The 25,510-nt window shown below is 46.1% G+C and overlaps 2 protein-coding genes across 5 annotated transcripts in view; one reads left to right on the top strand and one right to left on the bottom strand.

The window, feature by feature from the left end:
- The window catches only part of ryr3 (ryanodine receptor 3), a 115,591-nt gene extending 115,327 nt beyond the window's left edge, over positions 1–264 (bottom strand). For all 3 annotated transcript variants that reach the window (XM_042096496.1, XM_042096497.1, XM_042096498.1), the window contains exon 1: positions 132–264. In XM_042096496.1, the coding sequence (XP_041952430.1) occupies positions 132–179 (48 nt within the window). In that variant the 5' untranslated portion in view covers positions 180–264. The remainder of the gene's footprint in view (positions 1–131) is intronic.
- Positions 265–2,375: 2,111 nt separating this feature from the next.
- The window catches only part of fmn1 (formin 1), a 30,581-nt gene continuing 7,446 nt past the window's right edge, over positions 2,376–25,510 (top strand). Inside the window, exons 1-13 of one of the 2 annotated variants that reach the window (XM_042094199.1) lie at positions 2,376–4,470; positions 9,738–9,913; positions 16,067–16,178; positions 17,743–17,804; positions 18,166–18,893; positions 19,901–20,042; positions 20,969–21,056; positions 22,019–22,080; positions 22,232–22,320; positions 22,879–23,008; positions 23,545–23,691; positions 23,853–23,912; positions 24,008–24,128. In XM_042094199.1, the coding sequence (XP_041950133.1) occupies positions 2,454–4,470; positions 9,738–9,913; positions 16,067–16,178; positions 17,743–17,804; positions 18,166–18,893; positions 19,901–20,042; positions 20,969–21,056; positions 22,019–22,080; positions 22,232–22,320; positions 22,879–23,008; positions 23,545–23,691; positions 23,853–23,912; positions 24,008–24,128 (3,934 nt within the window). In that variant the 5' untranslated portion in view covers positions 2,376–2,453. Of the gene's footprint in view, positions 4,471–9,737; positions 9,914–12,972; positions 15,809–16,066; positions 16,179–17,742; positions 17,805–18,165; positions 18,894–19,900; positions 20,043–20,968; positions 21,057–22,018; positions 22,081–22,231; positions 22,321–22,878; positions 23,009–23,544; positions 23,692–23,852; positions 23,913–24,007; positions 24,129–25,510 lie in introns of those variants that run through there. The other variant, XM_042094200.1, reaches the window with a different exon arrangement.

Below are 25,510 nucleotides of genomic sequence, written 5' to 3'. Positions count from 1 at the left end.
TTCAAGGCAAACCACCAGCAGATGCCTCATAAATGTAGCCTATAAACGCTGCACAAACGCACAAAATACACTTAATCCATATGAACAGCAAGCGGCTTCGCAGTTGATTTGTATTGCATTTGCCTACTTACAGTTCTTAAGAACTGAATTTCATCTTCCCCTTCTCCACCCTCAGCCATGGCTGTCGAGGAGTCTCCCTAGACTCTGAGAGCCACCACTGACTGCAAGCAGCGACGCGGTGCTTCTCCTCTCCTGCCGATATTAGCATAGAGCTAATCCAAAGCCATATAGGGAAAGACCGGACAAGCCCACTACAGCGCCTCCGACTGTCACTCAAAAGGCAACACTGCCTATCCCGGCAGCGCTTGTCGTGGAGGACGTCCTGCATCGACCACGGGATATGATGCTTCTTTGGATGGGCAGTTCCAAAGAAATTAGATTTAGTGCTGAAAAATGCAAAGATGGGAAACAACTGATTTTACTTGTAGGCTAAACAATGTCTAATCAATTAATTACACTAGTGCTCTTTGTTTTGTTATTAAGTGATTACAATCAACGTTACAACATTAGATTTTCTAGCCCTCAAAACTTTGTGCACCAATCAAAAAAACAATGAGCAAAGACAAATATCCAAAGACTGCTGATTCACTGTTCGATGGCTATACAGATGGATATTTTGGAAGCTGTTCTGTGTTGTTTAAATTGAGTAAGCATAGGCTAACAACATTGCGGGCCCTTCCTCAATATGAAATCATACATCAACTCATGTCTGAACTGCATATTTTCTCCTCCGTGATTTCGCAGTCAGGTTTACAGTTTGAGAATTTGTTCTTCAATGCTTTAGCGACACTTGGTGGTGAGTTTGGCGTAATAGACCAGCGCGTAGACCACAGCGTGTCAAGTACGCGAGTGCGCGTGGGTATGCGCCTTTGCGTGAAGTTTTATTGCTGTGCGCTCGTGTATATCAAATTGCCCTTCAATGTCCTAAACAGTTGGCCTACATTTTCTACTTCCGACCTGATCATCGAAGTATAGCATTAAGACAGCTCCCAGTGCAAACACTTCATCTTAATTAATAGACCTTTACCAAAAAATATTGTTAAAAGGAAATATTAACCTTGTATTTGCTCTGCAATTGCCTGTTAAATGGTTGCGCTTCAATTGCCTGTAAAAGTTTTCGAACTGAGAAGAGGTCATAACTTCCTGACAATGTTCAGATCAGACCATTTGTTTCAAAATGAGATAGGTCACAGAACAGATTGAGGATAAGTAGCGTTAAATCCCGTTCCCCGTCTGCCTGTTTGTTTATATACCTGTCACACAGGCCACAAGGTCTGGATTAAGACAACGAACCAATTGGAACGATTTAAATACTTGATAAGGAAAATGATTGGTCAGACAGCGAATCTGTCACTCTTCTGTGGGAGGGCTACCGTGTGAGACTGCTGGTATGGTTTTGTGATATCTGAGCTCTGGAAATATGAAGGGTGTCTCCCCGAACATACTGAAGTAAGTATTTGTTCTGACAACCTGTCGCTATGTAATTTCAAAAGTTCATTAGTTTAATTCATTACAACGTCATTTTCTGACTAATATGGATAATAGACGCTGCAGATTGTAGTTTATGTATAGCAACGGTATAAGGCTGACAGTTTGCGGAATGTAAAATTGGATTTTAATTATAACTGGTTCGTCGCATTCATAGAGCATGCGGAAATTGTATCTATACCACAGTCTACATGTCTGTCTACAGTAGGTTAAATGAGCGTCCTTGTGAAGGGCTTGAAATGCATTTGTCTCAGTGACACCAACTGGTACACAGTCCAGTATGTTTAACTGTTGTGCTGTTGTGTACCATAGTGGACGAAAGCATGAGCATGAGTATGTCCTAGTATTTATATTTGTTTAAAAGAAAATTAGCATGCCTATTCTTTTCAACAACAAGTTGTTTGTTATAGCGAGACAGAAGGTCTTAGCAGACTCTCTTTGACTGAAGGGATGCTAAATGAGGACACATCAGGGAATACCCGGTCAGGTCAAGTCGTCTGCCGTCCAGGTCACCACGAGGGCACGCACTGCACACTGTTCAGTTTTATATAATAACTGAGTATAGAAAATCAATTAATTTTCAATTCAATTCAAATGTATTAGTCGCATATAGAGTATATGTAGTGAAATGCTTTGTCCACTGTCTCCATGGCTGTGCAACGTGTAAATAAATAAGGAAATGCATTTAAAAAGAAGAGAAGAAGAAGAAATGTCTAATGTTGAGTATGTGAAAATAACAGATAATTAAAAACATTCAACAAAAATGACAAGTATGTAAAATGAAAATGAAATGATATTCGATGTTTGTTATGTTCTTATAGCAGTTCATCCCTGGGTTGGATGCTATCTTGATCAGTCATTTGTGAGAGACGGTGTCAGAAATCTGACAGCATTTAATAGACATTATGGCTATCATGGAAGGAAACCATACTGTCCTTCATCTTTATGAACCAATCAGAGAGAGGACGTGGGTTAGCCAGTGCCCGCCTACGCGTAAAGGTCAAAGCTCCTCCCAGCGAGTCATCCCTTCCCAGAAGGATCAGCGAGTGATTTGCCAAAATTTAAAGAAGGGGGAGTCCGAAAGAGGAAGTCAGAATGGGCCAACTGAGGAGGTCCTGTCCAGCTGCGAGAACTCAAAGGAGGCGGGCACAGTGGTGGAAGTACCTTGGCTGGCCAACCTGTTAGCTCTGTGCGCCGACTGCCAGGATCCGGTTGCCATGGGGAACCACCATGGCGCCAAACATTTGCACTCCCCCGAGGAGGACTGGGAGAGGCTGAGTCAAAGTCGGACTGGCCGACAGCAGCCCCAAAGGGAAGGACTGGGCTGTGGTAGCTGCAGTGGTGGGGACGGCAGCCCGCAACTCACTCACAGCCTCTCTAACAGCGCCGCCGTCACCTTCTCCGCCGATGTCGTCTCGAGCCCCAGGACCTGGGCGCAGGGCCGCAGGCTGAAGAAACTGTGGGCGATGAACTCCGTGCATGTGGAGGAGACCCTGCAGAGCCTGGTCAAGCAGAGGCTCGACCCAGCCGCTGAGTTCTGCACAGGCGGACCCTTGCTCGACCCAGCCGCTGAGTTCTGCACAGGCGGGCCCTTGCTCGACCCAGCCGCTGAGTTCTGCGCAGGCGGAACCTTGCTCGACCCAGCCGCTGAGTTCTGTGCAGGCGGACCCTTGCGGGATGCAGCAGCTGAGGAGGAGGAGTACAACTGCCCGGAGATTCCCGGGATGTCCAGCGGGATGGGAAAAGATCTCAACTCGACAGCTGAAAACGCGGAGCCTAATCTCACAGACGGCCAGCCTGCTTTAGACAACTGGAGCGCTTTAGAAGACGAGCCCATTGCTGAGGCATCTAAGTTATGTTTGCGCCGCAAGGACTCAGAGTATGACAACGAACTGTACCTCTGTTTGCTTGACAATGTGTTCGACACCACACCTTCGCCAGCAGAGCAAGAGATGCATCCAGTCCCACATGCAGCAGAACCGGTCACTCAGGCCGAAGAGTGGATGAGGGTGGAGAGATCTCTGTCTCCCTCGACTCAGTTCCAGGTCAACGAGGCCGAGCTGAAGGATGCCGCACTGAGGGTCGCCGCCAAGATGGAGGAGGTGGAGAGCATCATCCAAAGGGTCAGCCTGACCAGCGCCGACTGGACCAGAGACAGAGGCAGTTTGCACTCCACCTCTGCCTCATCTGGGTCCCTGCACAGAGGTAGAGATGTGCCGAGGCGCTCGGAGACGTCGAAGGAAGACCCCGCCGTCCGCGTGCAGGAGCTCCGAGCCCTGGGAGAAGAGCTGAACCGGAGCCTGCGCCGGGCCCTGCAGCTGGACGGACTGCTTCTGGGCGACGGCAGCGACGACGAGGATGACTGGGGGGGCGTGAGCGGCATCAGGCCGCTGTTGGAGGAACAGGACCGGGAGGCGGTGTGGGATCTGGACGAGAGCGGCGAGGAGAAGTTTCCGGATCCGGAGGTGCGGCTCTTCCAGCACGACTGCCACCGCCAGGGCCACCAGTGGCGCCCGCGGAATGCGTCGACCGCCAGCAGAGCCGGGGGAGTGAGCGGTGGTGGTGGGTTGGGCCTGGGGAGGAAGAGTGCCTCGTCGCCCTCGCTGAGCTCCCTCGTCTTCGCCTCGTCGCCCAACGCCGTCGGCACGCCGGGCAGCCTGTCCCCTCTGCTCTCCCCGTGCTCGTCCCGGCTGTCCAGCCCGGTGCCACTGCACCAACTCCTGCTCCTGCCGAGGGAAATGCAACGCGAGGACGAAGGCCAGCGCAAACACGCCATGGCAGGAGTAGCGAACTCCGCCAGAGCAGAGGACGAACAACACACCCCCAGCAGGTCTGCGTTGGCGCTTGAGCTCAACAACACCAACCAGAGGGCTCCCAGATGGTTTGTGCCAGGGAAACCAGCTGTCCCACCCATGCCTACAGGTTGGTGACCCCCTCCCCCCCTCCTTAGCACTGTGCCACCCATGCCTACAGGTTGGTGACCCACCCCCCCCTCCTCCTTAGCACTGTGCCACCCTCAGCACTTTCTTCATCACATTGTCAAGTGACCTTTCTCTGCCATCTATCTTAGTTTTATCTATCCTAGTTCTATCTATCCTAGTACTATCTATCTAGTTTGCTCTGGCAGAGTTGTCATTGCTTCACCACAGGGTGTTCTTGCAAGGCACCTGCTGAGATGTACCCTCTTGTTTATCGGATATGCAAACAGGTCATGGTGTCTCGCAAATGCCAAGGCGTAAGACAACGAGAGCAAGACACACAAACTTAAAGAGACTCTGGGGGGACTCATATACTGTATACAATTATGCAACCAATGTCTTATGTAACACAATCCTCTTTTGAGCTCTAATGTCTGAAACAACAGATTGACAGATGCTTAGAGGGTCTGAAGATAATAGCCCCAGACTTACCCGACTCCCCCTGTTCATTCTGAGTGCCCGCTGAAGTGTATAGGAATGCTAAGCCCGGACCTTGTGATGCTTGTTATGCCCTGCCTGCATGGCAAATGGGTAGAATAATTGATTAATGGTCTCACCCTCTCCCCAATCCCCTCAAGCAGAAGCAGAACCCACAAGTGGTTTCAGTTTTTCAACCAGAATCAGAGTCAGAATCAGAATCCCTTTATTGTCATAGCACAGGGTACAATGAACTTGGTTAGCAGTCCTAACAGTGCGTTCAATAAATTTAAATAACTGTAAAAGCAATAATATATCCAACCGAAACCACACACACACAGATTCTCACCCACCTTCCACACTCCCACTCACACATGCACACACATAAAAAAAATGTGCAAGATGGTGAAAACATTCAGGTAGTTATTACATTCAGTGTCTCTTTTTTTTACAGCGGTGCCAATTGTTTTATTGTGGTCGTGCGATCCTGTGGTGTCAAAGTTGATCATAAATACAAAGAAAAAGAACCACACTCACAAGCTTGGGGCGATTAAAAGTTGTTTCAAAGGAACTGTGAGTGTGGTTCTTTTTCTTTATATTCATTGAATTACATGTAAGGATCCAGCGCCCAGTGTATAAGACTTAGGAGGTGCATGTTTTTCCATTGTTTAAAAAGTTGAGCATGAGGAATTCAGTCCGGTCTACAGGGGTGTCACAGGCAAGGGGTTGGTTTAAGCCGCCACGCTTCTGTTTTGACCGTCTGGGTTAAAGGTCCCCATACTGACCGGCTATCACTGGCTTGTCTGAGTGGGTGTCTTAATAGAAACGCGTAATCAAAGACAGCAGCGGCTCTCTCTCTGGGTCACATGGGGGGGAAGAGTGCTCAGGCGTGTGGAATTGGCTTATTCACCTGATGCCTGGTGTCTGGAGATGGTGTCTGTGGTGAAGGAGGCGGAGAGCTCCTGCTGCTCAACTGGTAACTGACAGGAAGGGGTTGACATCACCAAGGTCATGAGTTCTTTGCTCAGGGAGTAAACACATTCTGTACATACCTACCCATGCAAAATGGGCACACGTATGATACTGTAATACTTTTGGATAAAACCATTTGCTCAAATTGCGATGAACAATGACTAATGGTTTTCTGCCATGATTAAAAACACGTAGAAAGACAAACATTAAAAGACAAATTTAAGGTCGATAACAGCTTCAGAGAACTATCAGAACAACAAGGATAGATTAGAATTAAGTGGCATACCGGTATTAATAATAGTTGTCACTGATATTCTATCATTGTCTAAGGGGCTTTCCCCTGAATTTAAATGCTAATTTTTCAGTCTCCTACTCCTCAAGGAGTCTGACTACTGCAGTGTCTCTGATAAGAAAAGTTGCTCTCAGGTTTGACCAGTCCCAGCAAATCAATGCATCCCCCTAGAAATTAGAATTGCTCTTGAAGCTCATTCATCAGCTACCTAGTCCCGTCACCACTGATGCATCCAGGTCACTCCGAGACTGAACACTGCCCGCTGTGTTCTCGCTGTGTTAGATAATATGATTTTCCACCGCTTCCCTCCACAATTGGCTACTCTTCTCGCCTGTTTATTCACATTCCCTGCCACCAAATGGCCTTTGCCCTCATTAAAGCTGATACTGGCAGAACTGTCCCTTGATTGGTTTAGCATTTAGCATTTAGCATATTTTCTTTTGAAATGAGCCTCACTGTAGTTCAGTTTCTTTTTGGTCTGATGACCTACTCAAGCACAGTCATTACATCTTGAAGTGACCAAAATAGTGATGCCTGCACTTACACATTTCCTAAGATTATGAAAGCATATTGTTTGATGATTCCCTAGTATATGGCTTCTTTTTATATGGCCCTTGCTCCTTACATATGCACGTTATATAGTACCTTATTGTAATAGTTGTATCATGTATGTATAGCTATAGCTATAGTTAGAGATATATTTATGGTATTTTGCAGATGCTTTAGTCCAAAGTGTTTTGGACAATGTATCTGTGCATATATATGTCTATATAATAATATAATTCTATACACTCTGTTGGTATTTTGTTTATTTAGGCCCGATGACTTTACTATAAACTGTTAGTTCTAATGTAGTATAAAGTTTATTAATGTAATTTTAAGTTGCTTTGGACAAAAACGTCTGCTAAGAACCATAAACAAACAAGCATGAAATGTATGCGTGCCCACACACCTGTGAGTGGATATAATCTGGGAGGTAGTGGAGGCTAAACGCTAAACAGTTTATCCACCTCTCAAAATAATTTATTCACTAATTTCAACTTTTAACATTCAAAAATCACACTGTATTATCCACATTCACAATACACTCATCAACACTCTAGGAACCATTTAATACCACTGGTATTGTTATAAACTGGACAATAACCTCCACCATCATCAAACTTATTCTGAATGCCTTTTTTAAAAATCTGATACCGCATGATAGCGATGACAGAATTTATAGTATATAGCGGGGCTGAGTGTGTGTGCAGGGGGGCTGCTGGGTGTGTGTGGGGGGGGGGGGGGGCTGGGTGTGTTTGCGTGCTATTCAGGTTAACACAGCAACCTGTTTTGACCCAATCAGACGTCAGAGCAGCTGCTGGCAGCTGCTACCTAATGCAGTATTCAGGAAATGAAAATCCCCTTTAACCATCACTGACCTGCAACCTCGGCAATGGGATTACGGTCAGCGAGATTAGACTGAGACAAAAAAGTCTGTAGACACTGGGTGGGTGGTTGTGCATTGGGAGATTCTACTTAAGCGAGCGTGTATGTGTGTGTGTGTGTGTGTGTGTGTGTGTGTGTGTGTGTGTGTGTGTGTGAGAGAGAGAGAGAGAGAGAGAGAGCGGGTGAGAGAGAGAGAAAGAGAGGGGGAGTGTCTGTGTGTGTGTGTGTGTGTGTGTGTGTGTGTGTGTGTGTGTTTGATTTCATGCCAGTGCAGCCATAGTTACACTGCAATCAATTGTCCATTTCCACAAGTTGAGGTTGAGATGGGGACACGGTTCTGTTTGTTCAATGTCATCTGAAACAAAGATCAACAGATCCATCCGCCCAAACAGCCCATCATCTACTATGGGTATTAGGACCCATCATCTACTATGGGTATTAGGGCCCATCATCTACTATGGGTATTAGGGCCCATCATCTACTATGGGTATTAGGGGGCCACACCTTTGGGGTCTCTTCATGCCCCAATCCTAATGCCAATGTCACATTCTGTATGCTTGTCGAGCTGGATACACATATTTAGTTTGTCTGCTTTGTGGATGCTCTATTGTTTATACTGGCGATTTGTATGAAAATGATCTCAATCATTTTATAGTTGTTGTTGTTGTTTCTCTTCACTCACCAGAAAAAAGGGCTGGTGAGGAGAGTTGGTAAATGTTGTGGGGTCAGTCTTGGGCAGCCGTCCACCTGGCCCAAAAGACGTGTCAGCTGAGGTTTAAGAAATCTGGTCGCCTGGTAGCCAGGGCCTACCGCTGCCTGTACTGGACCGATGGCTTACTTACAGTGCCAGTCGCAGTTCAGTATATGAAAGGATCATTGAAAATAGCTCAGTAGGCCACCAAAGAGCTTTGTGAGGAGGCGGACCTACTGCTAGATCCAAGAACCAGAGCAGATCTAGTTTCTTTTGTAAATACCACCACTGACTAACTTGTTAACGTTTTCATGTTCCCCATGTTTAAATGTTATTTTAGTAATATAAAGCGACTAGATTTAATCAGAAATTAAAATTAAATAAAAAAAAACCCACAAACGTCAGCTACTATAACATAGCCCTTTGACTTTGTTTTGTATTTTATATGTTGTGCTTTGAATACAACATTCCTCTTCTGAAATGGAAGCTCCAACTCATTTGGTTCATCTGAGGTCCCATGTTTTCAACTGTAATAGGATTGGACTTGGGAGCTATTTAGATCATTACATGAGTATTGATCCCCAGCCGTTAACATAATGGAGTGATCGAATGTTGTTATGCACTGTGTACAGAGCATTCCTTTGATGTTGGCACGCATGGCAGACCTCATTTGTATTTGTATTTGATCATGATTAAAATAGGAAAGTTTTAAATAGGTGCAGTGGGATTGAATCACTCACAATCTACTGGGGCCTGTCATGCATTCTGCTGCAGTACCACGTGATGTCCAAAAGGTGGCGTTGTGGTCCTGTGCACTTATGGTTTGCACAAGGCCAGGCCATGAACTCTCTGGGGCAATTGTACATTTTCTCATGGAGTTGAGAATGAAAACTGACACAGAGTACACAATAGTTTAAATTTGAGTTATGTGTGTGTTTCGGCAAGAAACCGAGCAATTTGATTATTCAACCCCTGTCTCTATCTATTGACTAAGGTCTAAGCCCAAGTCCTTTGGGCAGACAAAGGAGAAATGCTGTCCAAGCGAAAATGAACCCAGTGGACACTGAGAAATGCTCGAAAGTTCTCCGGAATTTCAGAATGCTATTTGGATGACTGAGGTCAGTTGGTCCATGCCTCAAATTAGCATCCCAATCTTCTGCAAACCCCAAGTCCCTTTTTCCACCCTTACCCCTTACAGAATAACAGAAAACACATGCAAGGGGAAGATCTGTGTTCGTATGAAAAAGAAATGCTTGGGAATGGCGTCCATTAAAAAAAACTTAAAGGGCCTTTTTGACCTCATAGAAGCATTGTGTGGTTACTTGTGAATTTATACAACCTTTTTAAAAAATTTTTTTTTTAAAAAGATTGTATGTGCCTCTTGGTTACGGGTACCTCTTGTTCTTTACAGAAGAGACGTTGCTGAACCAGGAGGATGACTGGCACCTTGATCTGGACTTCTCCCTGTCCTGCTGTAAGTCAGTTGCCCAGGCCTCCAGTCTCAACCACGCCGACTTCCTGAGGATCACACCCCCGGAGCATGACATCATCAGCGATGCGCCATTCTCCCCTGAATTGGTGTTTGTAGTAAGTATCTGATAAATCTCCAACTTCTTCTTACTGTAGTATGAGGTGCAATAGCTAGTTTGTGGACATCACAGTTATTCATTTGACAGTTTGCTGCAGTCAGGAGCCAAATATAGTTTCACCAAAGAACTGTAATATTACTGTATGTAAGAGGTCTCAGAGTGGCAGTCATAATAGAGTTGAGAGTGTTCTAACTGGTAGCATCATCACCTGGTATGGGAACTCCACAGTTAGAGATTGTAGTACTCTGCAGAGAGTAGTGCGCTCAGCTGAACGTACTATAAGAACTCAACGCCCTGTTCTACAAGATATCTATCTATTCCAGAAGAGTACTCCTAAGAGCCCAAAAGATCCTGAAGGACTCTTCTCATCCTAACAATGGATTATTCCTACTGCTGAAATCAAGAAGATGCCTATGTAGTCACAAAGCCAGAACTGAGAGACTCAGGAGAAGTTTTTATCCCCAGGCCATCCGAACCCTGAACTCACACTATACTGACTTTGCACACATTCACTCCTCAGCACTCTCAAACAAACATTTCCCAACTCTGAACTCACACTATACTGACTTTGCACTCATTCACCCCCCCCCCCCCCCCACACACACACACACAAACACACACCTACATGACTTTTAGCACTTTTACATCCCTCTCCCTATGCTACGGACCTTTTATTTATTTTCTTATTTCATCACACACACACACACACACACACACACACACACACACACACACACACACACACACACACACACACACATCTGACTTTCTCCAACTTTTGCACATCTCCATAGAACTTTTTATTTATTATTTTTGATTTCTCCTCCATCTATCTACCCATGTCCTTGATTGCCTAGCCTTTCTGCCCCCCACCCCCACCCCACCCCCAACACACACACACACACAAACACACACACACTTACATCATCACTGTCATCACCACACATACATACAGCACACTGCTTGCTACAGTAAGCCTCCTCTACATACTTGCTGCATACTGCCCCCCCCCTCCCTACATACACAGCACATTGTCTTCAGGATCTTCTCCAACACACATCCTCTACATACATACAGCACACTGCCCCCACCTACCCACACACACAATACACACACACACACACACAGTCACTGCTCCACTCCCCTCCCGCCCACACACACATATTCACTGTCATCACTCACATACATCATACATACAGTACTCTGCTTGCAATAGTAAGTCCCTTCACCATACTTGCAGTACACTGCCCCCCCCCCCCCTCTCCCCTACATACACAGCACATTATTTCATCAGGAAGCTTCTCCAACACACATCCCCAACATACTTACAGCACACTGCACCCCCTCCCCCAATACACAGCACATTGTCTCATGAGGAAGTTTCTCCAACACACATATTGCACACTGCCCTCTCCCCACATACACAGCACACTATCCCATCTCCCTTGTCATCCCCCCAACACACACACCAAGACCCCTGGCAGTTGGGTTAGCCCCTTGAGCCGTGGATCTGCCCAAGGTTTCTTCCTTGGTAAGGGAGTTTTTCCTTGCCCCTGTTGCTCTTGAGTGCTCCTTGTTGGTGCCCCCCCCCCAATCCCAATCCTCCCCCACCTTTCTTATGCAGCCCTTGCCACTTAATCTACTAAACCCCTCTTCTACTGCCCCCCCCCCCCCATAAATGCACAAATAGGCTGACACCAGACATCATTTCACTGCATTTCTTACTTCCAGTAACTATATGCATGTGACAATAAACTTCCTTGTATCCTTGTATAATAGTGTTCCTTACACAACATCAGAGATGGGAAATATAGACCGGGCCCATTTTAGAGCAACCACATCCAGGATATGTATTTTGATTTTCTTCAGAGAGAAATTGTGACCACTGCGCTTAATTCATACATAAATAAATTAAGGTCACATGGTGATTATCCATATCAGTTCTCCGGAACACACACAGAGTATTTATTGGTTTTTCCAACTTGAACTGATTTTGTGCTTACACTGGGCTTTGGCCTGGGTTTTGTAGCGGGGTCAGTGGGCTTGCTCACAAAGCATTCAGCTGCCTGGTCTGGAGCATTACGCAGATTGCCAGCTGTCTGCACTTTCTTAAAGCAAGTACATGGCCTGGCCTTGAGCTGATTTACAGGACAATTGGCCTCCCAGTTCAGTTCACTCTGTCTGATCCCAGTTCAGTTCACTCTGTCTGATCCCAGTTCAGTTCTCTCTGTCTGAGCATTACTGAAAGCTTGCCACTGACACAGCAATGCAGAGAGAATCTTGCATTGCATTTTCATGCTGATGTATGCTACAGTATATGGCCAGTTCTTTCAAACTGGGGTTTCACTGAATGAATATAACTTACTTTATCTGGGTCTTCTAGCAGCTTAAAGACGGTCCTGTGAGTGGTATAGACATTTCACTTCTGCAGTGCTCAAAGACACTCTTACATTTTAAACTTCTCTATTGATCTTTCACCCGTTTATTTACATATTTACACAGACAAATTGATCAAACATGCCATATATTTGCTCAGAGGCACACATGCTCATAAACACACTCCCTCACAGAAACACTCAAACACACTCATATTTCTGCATGACTCAAATCATAATACAAAAAGCAAATGCTGTACAAGTAAACATAAAGCATTGTTGCATTGTGTGTTGGATTTATCAATTTGATTTTCCGTGTTCAATGCTCAATAAAAGCTTCTTTTCCTTGGTTGCTTGCACAGGGGAGTGAGGCTGTATGGGTGGGGCCTGGTTGAGTGGCTTATCACTGTGATTAGAACACTGACCCGAGCACTAGTGGACAGGTGACTTCCTCCTCGGCCCAAGCACCGTCCAGATCAGCCATCTGACTCCGGCTGTGGGTGTGTGAGAGAGTATGCCTGTGTTTATGTGTGGATGTGTGAGAGTTTGTGTGTGTGTGTTTGTATGTGTGTGTGTGTGTGTGTAGGCCAGCTCAGGTTGGGTGTGGCGTGCTTATTTTCTCCAGCGTACTATCGCCTTGGGTGTAGCCAAACGTCCTGGTCACAGGGCACAAGAGGAGAACTTGCACACTGGTCAGTAGTTTTGGTCTGTGACAGCATCTTACACACTGGGGGAGTAGTGTTGGTCAGTGACAGCATCTGCATCGGTCTGCATTACAACATGGAAGACATGCCCCAGTGATGACGCTCACCAGCTCCTCTGTAGTCGTTGGGCAACCGTTTAGTGGACTTTTGTAAACAAGACAGGAGAGGATAAGTACTAAAGCGAAAGGACCAGCAGCAGACATCTTTCAGCGCTCCTACTGGGCCCAACCTCAGTCTGTGCATGACTCACTTCTCCACAACCACAACGGGCTTCTGCGTGGCAGCGAACAGCCCAGATTTTCCTGGCGAGGCTTCCTGTGGAAACTTCAGAGAAGAGAGATGTTGCGAGGACTATCAAGAATCTAGCACCCTCTTAAAAATGTTTTAAAAGTTTTTGATTTGGAATGGTGAGCCATTGACTGTGACTATTTAAGCGTATGAGGGGTTAGATAGATTATTTTTCTGTGGGATGGACTTTTTTGTTTCTCCAGAAAAATGAATGTTTTGCTGTGTGGGATTAACACTGTCTACTGAATTTAGTGCATGAGGATTGACATTGGTGTTCCAGGAAATTGAGATCTGTAAGTCAGTAGGTAGCTGTATGTTGTGCTGATACAAGTGAAGTTTTGTAGCTTAAACATGGAAATCGATCCGGCCACTCGTGCAGATTCTGCCCCTGTGTCCTTCCTTGACAAATTTGTCACTGTTTTCACACTGCCTGACAGAGTGCAGACTAACGCGACTGAAGAGAAGGTGTTGACGTTTTTCCGGACCCTATCCGAGAGAGATCCACGCATCAGGAATGTGGACGACCCGGCCAAGACCGTGGGATGGAGTGATGAGCCACGGACGACAGAAGAACTTAAAGGAAAAATGAAAAGGGTGGACATTACGAGTCAGAATGGAAACACTAAAACAATAAGGGATGAAATGGAAAGCAGAGAGGTTTTTTTAGATTCCTCTACGAGGCTAAGTCAACCCCCGAATCAGCCAAACTCAAACGTAGGGCTGCTTCCAGTGATGTGCTCTGAGATGCCTGACAGTTCTGAACTTGCAAACAAGAAAATGGCTGGCAGGATGGAAGATGCAATGGAGAGTTCCAAAGAGCAACAGCCCAAATCCCCCAGCGGCACAGTAGGCGATGAGCAACCAGAGTCTGACCTCACTGTCGAAAAACCTCATGAAAACCATAAGGATTATTTTGAAACAACTGATCAGACACGTCAGTTCTGTCCAGAGGTTAAGCAAGAATTCGTCTCTGGAGTCAAAGAGTCAAAAGAGCTCGGTGAGTTAGCAGACATCATCGGTGAAGACCAGACATCTCTAAATATGGACACACAGGATCTTTCCACAGACCAAAGTCAGAAAAACACCAGTGGCCGAGAGGAAGGCAATGATGCAAACAGTGACAAATTATCTGGAAGCAGCTCAGATAAGCATATGTTCACAGATAAATTTAATGAGGCCATTTCTCTGCAAAGAAACACTGAGGAAGTAAATGTTATCCATACTGAAGGAAGATCAAACAATCATCTGAATGCTTCACTGGTTTGCGTAAATGTGGCAGAGAACACACACCAGGGTGAACCTTCAAAAAGCAGTCAACCAGGACAATCTCCTCACGTTGCCGCTCCAAATCCACCCGTGAACAGCGGGAACGACAAAGCATCTGCAGAGAGTCAGGACTCATTTTCTGACTTTAACCAGACCTCTACAAACGATCAGGATAGCGGTACAGTCAACACCGTCCTGGAAGTAACTATGGGCCTAGAGCAACAAGATGAATCTGCAAAGGTCCTTTCTACAGACATTTTAACCTATACCAGTGAGTTCCCCGGTCATCTTGGTCCAACCTCTGAGGGGACAGGAGCCTCTACCCCCCAAGTGGTCCAACCAAGTGTTTCAGGAGCTGGAGATTCAGGGAATGGAGACAATAGTGTGGCCTTGCACTCTGACGGTTTGGATGTAAACACAGGGGCCGATAAGGACTTTGCTCAGAGGGCGTCTGGGACATGTCATCCATCAGAAGACGAGAGCAACAAGTCTGAGGGCAAAAAAGAAGAGGTGGGAAAAGATGAGATAACAGACGTTGAAAAAGGAGAAAAAGACAGTGTGGCCGTAGACAACGCACCCTCCTCCTCCCCCATTGGTCCCTCAGAGTCACCCACTACGGAAGCTACATCTTCTCCCCACGAGAAATCCGTCCAGCTACAGTCCCTCTTCAGCGGGCTCCTCAAGAGAGCATCGGTAGGCGAGGAGGAGGGGAAAACCGATGACAAACCCCTGGTCCCCCGAGACCAGAAGACGAAGCCCCTTCGGAGGGGCCTGTTCCCCGAGCAGTCGCCCGCCAGACAGAGCCCAACCAGAGGGGGACCAGGGGAGCTGAGGGGAGGCTTCCTGGAGCAACTCTCCCAGCTGCTGAACCTGGAGAGTAGCAAGGTGGAGGATGAGACGCCAGAGGACCAGAGACAGGCGGAGGAGAGTCCGACCGGACAGATGCACAGTGAGAGTGGTAAAGGGGAGCTTAAACAAGGGGAGGAAAAGGAGGAGGAAAAGGAGAAGAAGGGAGAGGAGGAGGGAGAGATGACAGAGAAGATGGAGTCACTACCTGCCGCCAAGCCGGTGGAGGAGACTAAGAAACCCACCAGCTCAGAGTCAGCGTTCGACGCCTTCAAGGCCTTCTTCACCCCCAAGCCCATGAAGAAGCCCACCCTGGACAGAACTGACCTGGAGGCCATGAAACAGAAGATGAGGAGCGACAGAGAAAAGCTGAGAGCCATCTTTGAGAGAAACTCGCCAAAAACAAACTCAAAAGTATGCTGAATACAATCAAAAATAGTTAGATTTAGTGCAGTGCGGCCACTTTGATGTATGACATCTTGTCATGGGGGCCTTTTTTTTTTTTTTTTTTTTTTTTCATCAGTTCCAAAGCTTCTTGTTGTTATTGCTTCCCCTATTCCTTTTTCTCTCAGCTGTTAACGTGTTAACATTACTGTATAAATAACACATCGTTATTATTCTAAATCTCTCTTAATCCTCCATGTCTGCTCTTCCTTCATCCTTCTTGTCCAGGCGGAGGACTCCCCCCTAGCGGAGCAAGAGGAGAGGACTCCTCGGCGCCTGCAGGCCATCTGGCCTCCGCCAAAGCCCAAAGACGAGGTGGGGCTCAAGTACACAGAAGCAGGTATGGAGCTCTCATTACCGACAGGACAGGACGCCTTCACAATGCTAACTAACTAGCTGCAGTGAGTCAGAGTGTTTGTCCAGTGCGTTCAATATTTGCCCAGGCATGGCGCCTGATTGCTGTGCTGTTCTATTACAAACACTTCTCATATCCTCCTCCGCCCTGTTCTTCAGCACTGGGCTCTATTCCTCCAGAACATGTTGTGATAAAGTGTCTCAAGGTGAAGTTGTTGACAGCAAAGATTCTAGAACAGAGCTCCGCTCTAGAATCTTTGGTTGACAGAGTCAAGCAAGGGTAGCAGCAGGAGTGAGAGACTGCAAATAGAATGCAAGAGAGAATGCACATACCTAATGAGAAAGAAAGTGCATCCAAAGATACAGGTATGTGGACTAAGTGAGAGGATGCTGCACTGACAGATAACCTGAAGAGTGGAAGAATGCACCCAAATGAGAGAGTGCACACAGAGAATGAGAAAGAACAGAGAGAGTGAACACAGAGAATGAGAAAGAACAGAGAGAGTGAACACAGAGAATGAGAAAGAACAGAGAGAGTTGCACACAGAGAATGAGAAAGAACAGAGAGAGTTGCACACAGAGAATGAGAAAGAACAGAGAGAGTTGCACACAGAGAATGAGAAAGAACAGAGAGAGTTGCACACAGAGAATGAGAAAGAACAGAGAGAGTTGCACACAGAGAATGAGAAAGAACAGAGAGAGTGCACACAGAGAATGAGAAAGAACAGAGAGAGTGAGCATATGAAGAAAAGAAAGAAAGAACAGACAGAGTCAAGGAAGAGTGGCAGCAGGAGTGAGAGACTGCAAATAGAATGCAAGAGAGTGCACGTAGTAAATGAGAGAGAAAGTGCATCCAGAGATGCGGGCGCGTGCAGCACAACAAGACTGTTGGAGTACATGACAGAGAGAGAGGATGCTGCACTGACAAGAGAGACCATAGAGCGGAGGAGTGCACCCAATGAGGGAGTGTGCGCAGACTGCAGAGTAAGAAGAAGACCAGAGAGAATGGGCATGAGAAGAAAGTAAAGAAAGAGCACAGGGTGATTACAAGACTGTGTGACAGAAGCCAGAAAGGGAACATCCATACTGCTTATATTGGCAAATAAATCCTGGGATCGAGAATGGCTTTTGCTTTCTCACAGACTCACTGACAAGCACTGTGAATTGATGGACAATGGCTCTGATAGGCACTCACACTATCAGCCATTTGAGGTGTGTGCCTGGATACCCACCCTCTGCACACAGTCTCACATTTCCTTGCTGCAGGGTACACAGACATTTCAGCCACCTACACTGTAGGTTGAAGTGCTCATGCCACTGAGGTCGAGAGAGAAACACCACTTAAAACAGTGCTGTTAGTGCCCCCTTGTGGACTTAAGAAATTGTGCCATTTTTTCCAGTTGCGGCCTACTATTCCGCCGAGGCTTTTTTGTATGTGTCTGTTTAAGCTAGTAAGCTATAGCATAATTATAACATTATTTAATATACTGTAGGTAATCATATTAGGCATCAGCATGGCTGTCTACTAAGGTTTTCTGTCATGCTTTCAGAACACCAGGCGGCCCTACTGCAGCTGAAGAGAGAGAGCAAAGAAGAGGTTGAGAAGTTACAAGTAAGTTTGCAACCCTTGGATATAGTTGGATACACGGTATATTTTGAAATAGTAAGGTGTATATTTGTTTGTAACCACTGTCCACAATTTTAATCCAATCCAATGCACTTTTTTTCCAAATTCATTCATTCAGTATGGAAAAACTCCAGTGTTTATGAAATGGCTTGGCTTGGGTTAAGGAGAACCAATTAAGTGGTGCAGACAGAACCATACTCAATTCCAGCCAATCAACATATTGCTTCAAGTACATGAAAGTGAAGGGTGTCATTTGATTGGTTGATGAGCTTTAACCAGAGTCATGGACCACAATTTAATTGTTAGGAATTACGATGACTGACACGCTGATTTGCTCTCCATACAGGCAGACTTTGAGCTGAAGCTCTTCCGAGTCCGTGGGGAGAACGCAGAGAACGTGTCCCGTCTGGAGGACGAGTTGGCCAAGCTGCAGAGAGACAAAGATGAGGCCACGCGCGGAGACTTCCGAGACGCATGCGTGTCCACCGAGGACGACTTCTCACCCAGGACCTTCCGCACCGTTTGCGTCCAGACAGATAGAGAGACCTTCATCAAGCCCGCCGAGGAGGAGGAGGGTCGAAGCGTCAGTCAGAACACCAATATCAGCGTTCCCAAGAAACTCAACCTCACTTCACTAACTCTTGGCCTATCTGGGAAAACTGAGCCAGCTTCAGCACAAGAACCCCCTGCTCTGCCTTCTCTCCACCAATCAGACTGCTCGACCACATCATCATCATCACCCATGATGTCGCCAGGTTCCACAGACTTGACCCCACCTCCGGCGCCTCCACTTCCTGGTTCTCTGACGTCCACTTCATGTGCAGAAGCTCCTCAGGCACCTGGCGGGCCCCCCATCCCACCTCCACCTCCGCCACCTGTGCCTTCATGTGGTCCCCCCCCAGCACCACCTCCTCCGCCTTCCCACGGCGGCAGTCCTCTGCCTCCCCCACCTCCCCCAGGAGTTGGTTTCGCCCTGAGCTCACCTCTGAAGAAGCCCCCCAGGAAGCCCGCTTTCGAACCTTCCTGTCCCATGAAGCCTCTCTACTGGACGAGGATTCAAATTCAAGACAACAAGTAGGTCTCTTGCATCAGCTGTTTCTTCCCTGTAATACAATCGGACCCCCCCCCCCCCCCCTTAGATTTCTGTGTGTGGGTTTTATGCAAATTATGTGTGCCCGAGACCACTGACATTTCCTGCTAGTGACAGAAAAGCCTGGGTAAAACATGTTGGTTTCTCTCCCATTTTCACCACTTTTATTGTATTCGGTTTCGAGTGGGCTTCATGGGAAAGAAGACCCTTCTGGCGTGTTCTAGGAGGTAGATAAGGATCAATAAACACGTTAGAGCTCACTTAAACACACCGCACCACAAAATGGCTTAGCGTTGGGGTGGTGCTGACAGAAGTATCGCCCATGTGACCGCAAAGGGTCCAGCCGCCCATTACCCAAGTTTCCAGGCGCGTCTTGTCTGAGCCTTGCCGAAACGCGAACCTAGCATTTGCAGCTCCGTTTTGCAGCCACCGTCTTGGGAGGTTTTTCGGGGACGATTTGCCGCCCTGAGGTCTGCATGGTGAGTCGGTCGCTAGACGGTGATGGAACACACCCAGGACCACTGCTGGTGGTATCGATTTCTGTAGGAATCGCGGCAGCGTCCAACCAACTCTCTCTCTCGCTTCCTGCTGTGCCGTAATCCGATGCCTTCTGTGAAAACGTTGCTTCTCTCTCTTAAGGCTCCTTGATAGCCAGAGGGGGGTGGTGGGTGAGGTGATTGAAGAGAAGCTGCATTATTATTGTGCTTGGCTCAGCTGAACCGAGGCATGTGTGTATGTATGTGTGTGTGTGTGTGGGGGGGGGGGGGTGGACATGACCCTACAGCTTCTTCTTATCCTCTAAGGTCAACGCTCCTCTCCTCTGGAACTAAACAGAGTTGTGTGGTTTTCTGTTTTTTTTTTTGCCTCCTGTTGACTAAGCCAGCTGGACATCAGTGGCTGTCTGGTTAAATCAACAGCCAGGCTGTCAGCATCTCCATCTCCGTTTCCTTGTGCGTTTGTTTGTTTATTTATTTATTTCCCATTTTGGCAGCGATGACACGCTGTGGAGTTCTCTGGAGGAGCCATCCATCGTTGACCCCTTTGAGTTTGAGGACCTGTTTGCCAAAGCTACGCTGCAGACCAAGCGGAAGCCTCTCTCCGAGGCCTACGAGCGGAGAAGCAAGGCCAAGAAGGTCAGACACATGATTGATGCGCTCTGAGAAAATGTGTTGAAATGTGTGTCCACTAGGGGGACTATTTACCTGAGTTTGCATTGCATACACAGCCTGAGTGAAGTCACCTGTGCTAAACACATGCTGTAGAAGCCTCTCTAAAGTTACGGGTCCGAGAGATGATGCCGTTTTCTGACTAACACAGTAGCGTGAAATTATGAGAGACATCCTGTTCATTTCGGACAATAACAAATAGAAAACACACAAGGTCTATTAAACGATGGTTGACCAACGTTTGTGGACTGGAAATATAATCAGAAAGTAATAAAATCTGCATCCTGACATTTATTTCAACGTAACTTTAAATGTTGGAAGTGGGAGGTAAAAGAGGACAGTCGTCGGCTCTTTGTTGTAAAATGTTGGTCACGGGAAATGCAGTGGTTCTAATAGCATCCTGCGAGTTCCGAGTCGTTTCCTTTGAGCGAATGAAAGTTGCTGACAGTCGAGGTCTGGCCCAGAGTGCCCGTGTTTGATGTAGCAAGATTGCTGGTTAATGCTTCGGCCCAGTGAGAGTATATTGTCTTCGCAGTTTTTAATAACAGGATGCTGCACTTGGCTCTGTAATTCCTCCTAAAATTAACATAATTGTGTTCAATTTGTAAATAAAGAGGACTGGAGGAGAACCCAGAGTGCATATTTCCTCCTAAACACTTAAGACCGTTTGAGAAATGTGATCATTTTGTTGTTATTCCTGGCTCGGAATTCAATCTTTCCATAGCCTACTCTACCCCCCCGACACTTAAGCGCGGGGGTATGTTTTGCAATAAACCGCCGTGGCAGCTTTGTCCATTATTTGACCTTCGGAGCGCAGGGGTTATAACAAAAAAACAGACAACAGAAAGATGGCAAAAACTTTCTCTTATGCACTCCTTCTGAACCTTTTCTAGATCATCAAGCTCTTGGACAGCAAGCGCTCCCAAGCCGTTGGTATCTTCATCTCAAGCCTTCATCTAGAAATGAAGGACATCAAGCAAGGTGAGAGCCAGTACATTCAAACCTTTTTGTGAGACCTAATAACAACAACTCCTTAAAGTTATCCTCCTTAAAAATGTCCTCAATTTGCAAATTTTTTGTTCTTTTTTGTTTTTTGCTCCCCCCCTCCCACACACACACACACACACACACACACATACACATAATGGAAAACAGTAGTGCAAGCATGAAAGTCATTCAGGCTGTCTGGTTTGGTGAAGCACTAATCTCACCCCCTCCCTCTTTCCCCCACTGAGCATGAAAACCCCAGTGGTGAGTGCAGCAGAGCTGTGGCCTTTAAATTGATATGTACATCCACAGAGCAGGAATCTGCCACTCTCGTCTCTCTGTGCGGAGGAGGGCAAGCCAGAATGCTTTGGCTGGTGGTGCACTAACAGGCTTCGGTCAAGCTCCGTCAGCACCGGTCCATTCCCCACAAGCTCCTCTTCTTTCTTTCTTTCTTTCTTTCTGTCTTTCTTTCTTTCTTTCTCTTTCTTTCTTTCTTTCTTTCCTTCTTTGTTTCACTCTCTCCTTCTTTCCATCCTTCTTCTGTCTTTCTTTCTTACTGGTGTATATTCAATGGGACCTAGCCAAAAACAAATAGTCTGGAGGCACAGATCTCCCCGTGGATACTGGGGATGGAGGATGATATTTCTTCTTTCTTCATTCTTTTCATCAGCTTTAAGCTTGGTGAAAGCTTAGATTACGTTTCCCCCCTCCTTGTCACAGTCTGGAGTGTGTAATACATATTTTTGCAGCTTGCTATCCCCCTTGGTGCAGTGTAAGCCTTTTTATGTGGCACGTTTCACCTAATGACAGTGTCTCTTGGCAAACAACCCAAATACGCATCATAGCCTATTAATGGCAAACCAGCCCCCCCACATCCCGCCTATGAAGTAAATTACCCAGGCTGCAATTTTACAGTCTATGGTGATCCATTGTGGCTCTGTACTTTCCCTCTCAAGCTGTTCTGACTGTGGACAACTCTGTGGTGGATCTGGAGACCCTCGAGGCTTTGTATGAAAATGCAAGTATTCACTTTTCACGTTCCACATATGCCACGTGTGCATTTGAAATCACTCTTTTTTTGTCACGGATGCTCTGATGTCTTTCTCGTCTTTCCTGAGGGTTATTTTTTTTATTGTTTTCGTTGTTGTTGTTGTTGTTGTTGTTTTCAGAGGGCTCAGCCAGGAGAGTTGGAGCAGCTGAAGAAACACTATGAGACGTCAGAGGAGGAGCAAATCAAGCTGCTGGACAAGCCAGAACAGTGCGATTTTTTACCACACCTTTATTCGCTCCTAAAATTGTGCTTTTAATTCATGTTGATGCACTATTTTCTACTTATTTTGTAAATTACTCCTTAAACATGTTGTGGAAGAAACTTTGGTAACACTTTAATTGGAAAGTCTGGCCCACAGAGACTTAACAGATCATCTGTGAAGACTCAAGTTCAGCCAGCATTTAAATTCAATTATTGTTAAACAATTTAAATTATTGTTGAACAATTACTGAACATCACCTTAATCAAATCTAACCCCTAATTTTAACCTTACTCATAAGTTATAGTTAACAGGGTGTCAAGAGAGTTTGTTGATGATCTGGGCATCTTTTGATAGTCTGGGGGATTTTGATCACTGTCAAATCTTGCACAGATGACTGTTAGACTGCGGTAAGTATGATAGAGTGTGATGGGGTAAAAAGGAGTAAATTGGCTTCTAACCACATGACTGCTGATCAATATTTGATTGTTTAAGCTTTAAATATTCACAATTTATTTTGTTCAACTGTTTTTTCCCCCTTTTCTCCTTCATCTTCCTCTGGCCAGGTTCCTGTATGAGCTCTCTCAGATCCCTGATTTCTCTGGCCGAGCTCGCTGCCTCATTTTTCAGTCTGTGTTCGCAGACAGCATCGCCTCCATCAGGCGCAAAGTGGAGATTGTTTCTCGGGTCTGCAAGGTGAACATGCCCCGAGCACAGCATGGGCCTTGATCCATTCATGTGAAAATATAATCAATCTCACTCACTCTCTCTCTCTCTCTCTCTCTCCCACACTCTCTCTCTCTGTCTCACACACACACACACACACACACACACACACACACACACACACACAAACTCTCTCTTTTAAAAAGTCATAAAAAGTTCCATCAAACTGACAGCAATATCTTGAGGAGAAATAATACCATATACCAAATAATGCCATATATACACATTGTGGAGCAATGCTCTTGTCACAATATCCCATTGCTGGAGCCTGAGTCGTGGAATATCCTGATCAGTGTAGATTTTCAAGGCTAGACTAAATACTGAGCTGTTCCTTCTCAACCTTTTCGAGTTCAAATTCAAAAGTACTTTATTGGCATGAGAAATAGGCACTTGTATTGCCAGCGCAGCCATTACGTAAAGAACACATGCAGATGCAGACAGACACAGTTTGGAAAATAGCCTTCCTGTTGACTGAGAGAGTGAACAAGGTGCTTGACCGCTTGTAGGGTCTTCTGGAGGAAGGGAGTGTGCGTGACGTGATCGGGCTCGTTCTGGCGCTGGGGAACTACATGAACGGGGGCAGCAGGACCCGAGGCCAGGCGGACGGCTTCGGCCTGGAGATCCTGCCCAAGCTCAAGGACGTCAAGAGCAGGGTGAGCTCCTCAGCACACCATCTTTTACAGGCCCGACCTGGGATTTCATCATCTCATTTTTTAATACAAACCCGAGACCTGTTTTTTAGTTATTACAGTAATTTAGGGAGTGTTCATGAAACGTTCTTGGCCTTTTTTGTGTTTTGAATTGATCCCCTCAGGACAACCGTATCAGCCTGGTGGACTACGTCGTGTCCTACTACCTCCGCAACCTTGACGAGGTGAGGAATGGTGCGTCTGGTGTGTTTTGAGGTAACTCGTTGTGAAGCTGGCTAGCTCCACAGGCCTGACTCTGGTCTCTCCAACCCCTCCCCAGAATGCTGGCACCGATAAGAGTGTTTTCCCGTTGCCTGAGCCCCAAGATGTCTTTCTGGCCGCGCAAGTCAAATTTGAGGACCTGTTCAAAGACCTACGCAAGCTTAGGAAAGACCTCTCAGGTGAGAAAGACGTGTAATATCATTAACACCTCACAACAAGTTAGCACAGTTAGTGTAATTAAGTCACTAGGAGATTGCATACAATAGTCAGATCTCTGACTGTTGTACAGTATGTCAATGGATCTGTCCAAAATGGGAAAAATCCTGCCTAATAAGACAGTATTTATTAGCAGCAAGGTGTCAATGTCCAAATCAATTTTTTTTAAATAAAATTCTAATTTTAGTACATAGTACTAGTACATAGCAGGTACCTTGATGGTTGTTAGGGCAAGTGACTTGTTAGACAGTTGAAGGCAGCGAGGCAGCTTCCGTTCTGGACAGATCCTTGATCCTCCAGGAATCTAGCTGCTCCCTCCTCAGCCAGCTGCCTTAGAGATCACAGTACAGCCACCAGCTACTAATGTAAATATATGAAAATGATTCTTGACTTTAACCCAAAACACACACACACACACACATATGCACAAATAGTTAGACACACCACAAGAGCAATAAACATGTTGTATGACAATGAGCTGCATCTGAGAGTCAAACAGCTCAAGGCCCATGGTTAGTGTCTGTCCTACACTGCTATTTTGTGGTCAGTCACTGACCCCTTTCTGGGGGAGGCTGAGCCCCTCCGGATGATAACCAGGAGAAATTCAATCCCCTCCACAAATTGCTGCGAGAGAAAGAGGGAGAGAGAGTATTCCTCTCAGCTTAAAGGCTCTCGCTGGACAAACTGACACTCTTTCTCATATCCTGAGGATTCAATAATAACATGAAGAATCTCTCAGCAAACAAATGTGGCCAGTGCTATGTGCCACAGCCCTCTCCAAAGCTCTGTTTGCCCTTAAAGCTGCAGTTGGCAAGATTTTTTTGATCATATTCACTGAAACCGACACTATGCTCTGACAGAACAACATAAACCAGCTGGTTTTAGAAAAAACCCTGCACTTCTACGTCCACCTAGAGCAGGGGTCAGCAACCCGCGGCTCCAACTCCGGAGCCACATGCGGCTCTTTGATCCCTCTGATTCTCAACTTTTGGAAATAATTAATGAGTATTTCATTAAAATGTATTTTATTTTAGTTCGTTCATTTTCAAAATGTAATATTGCAGGTCTATCTGAGTAATTTATATAACTTTCCACCTCACTTGACTCCGTAACCATAGCTTGCATAATATTCGCGGTTCGTTGCCATGTCAATATCAAACAAAATCACCGATTTCCCTCCATTTCAGTCAACGAGAACACTTTAATTGTTATTGTTGATGTGTGCGCTTGCTTTAGACTAGATAAGGAAAATGTCAAAGGAAACGTCAGCGACCACAGCTTGCGAGTGCGAACACAAGCGGGCTGAAATGGGAAAGTTTCCATCTAAAGACTGATTCTGAAAACG

Source organism: Alosa sapidissima, chromosome 6 (genome assembly GCF_018492685.1).
Source record: "Alosa sapidissima isolate fAloSap1 chromosome 6, fAloSap1.pri, whole genome shotgun sequence".
In the NCBI taxonomy this organism is placed as follows: Eukaryota; Metazoa; Chordata; class Actinopteri; order Clupeiformes; family Clupeidae; genus Alosa; species Alosa sapidissima.
The sequence above is the reverse complement of the archived record's forward strand: the minus strand, read 5'-3'. Positions and strand labels throughout refer to the sequence as shown.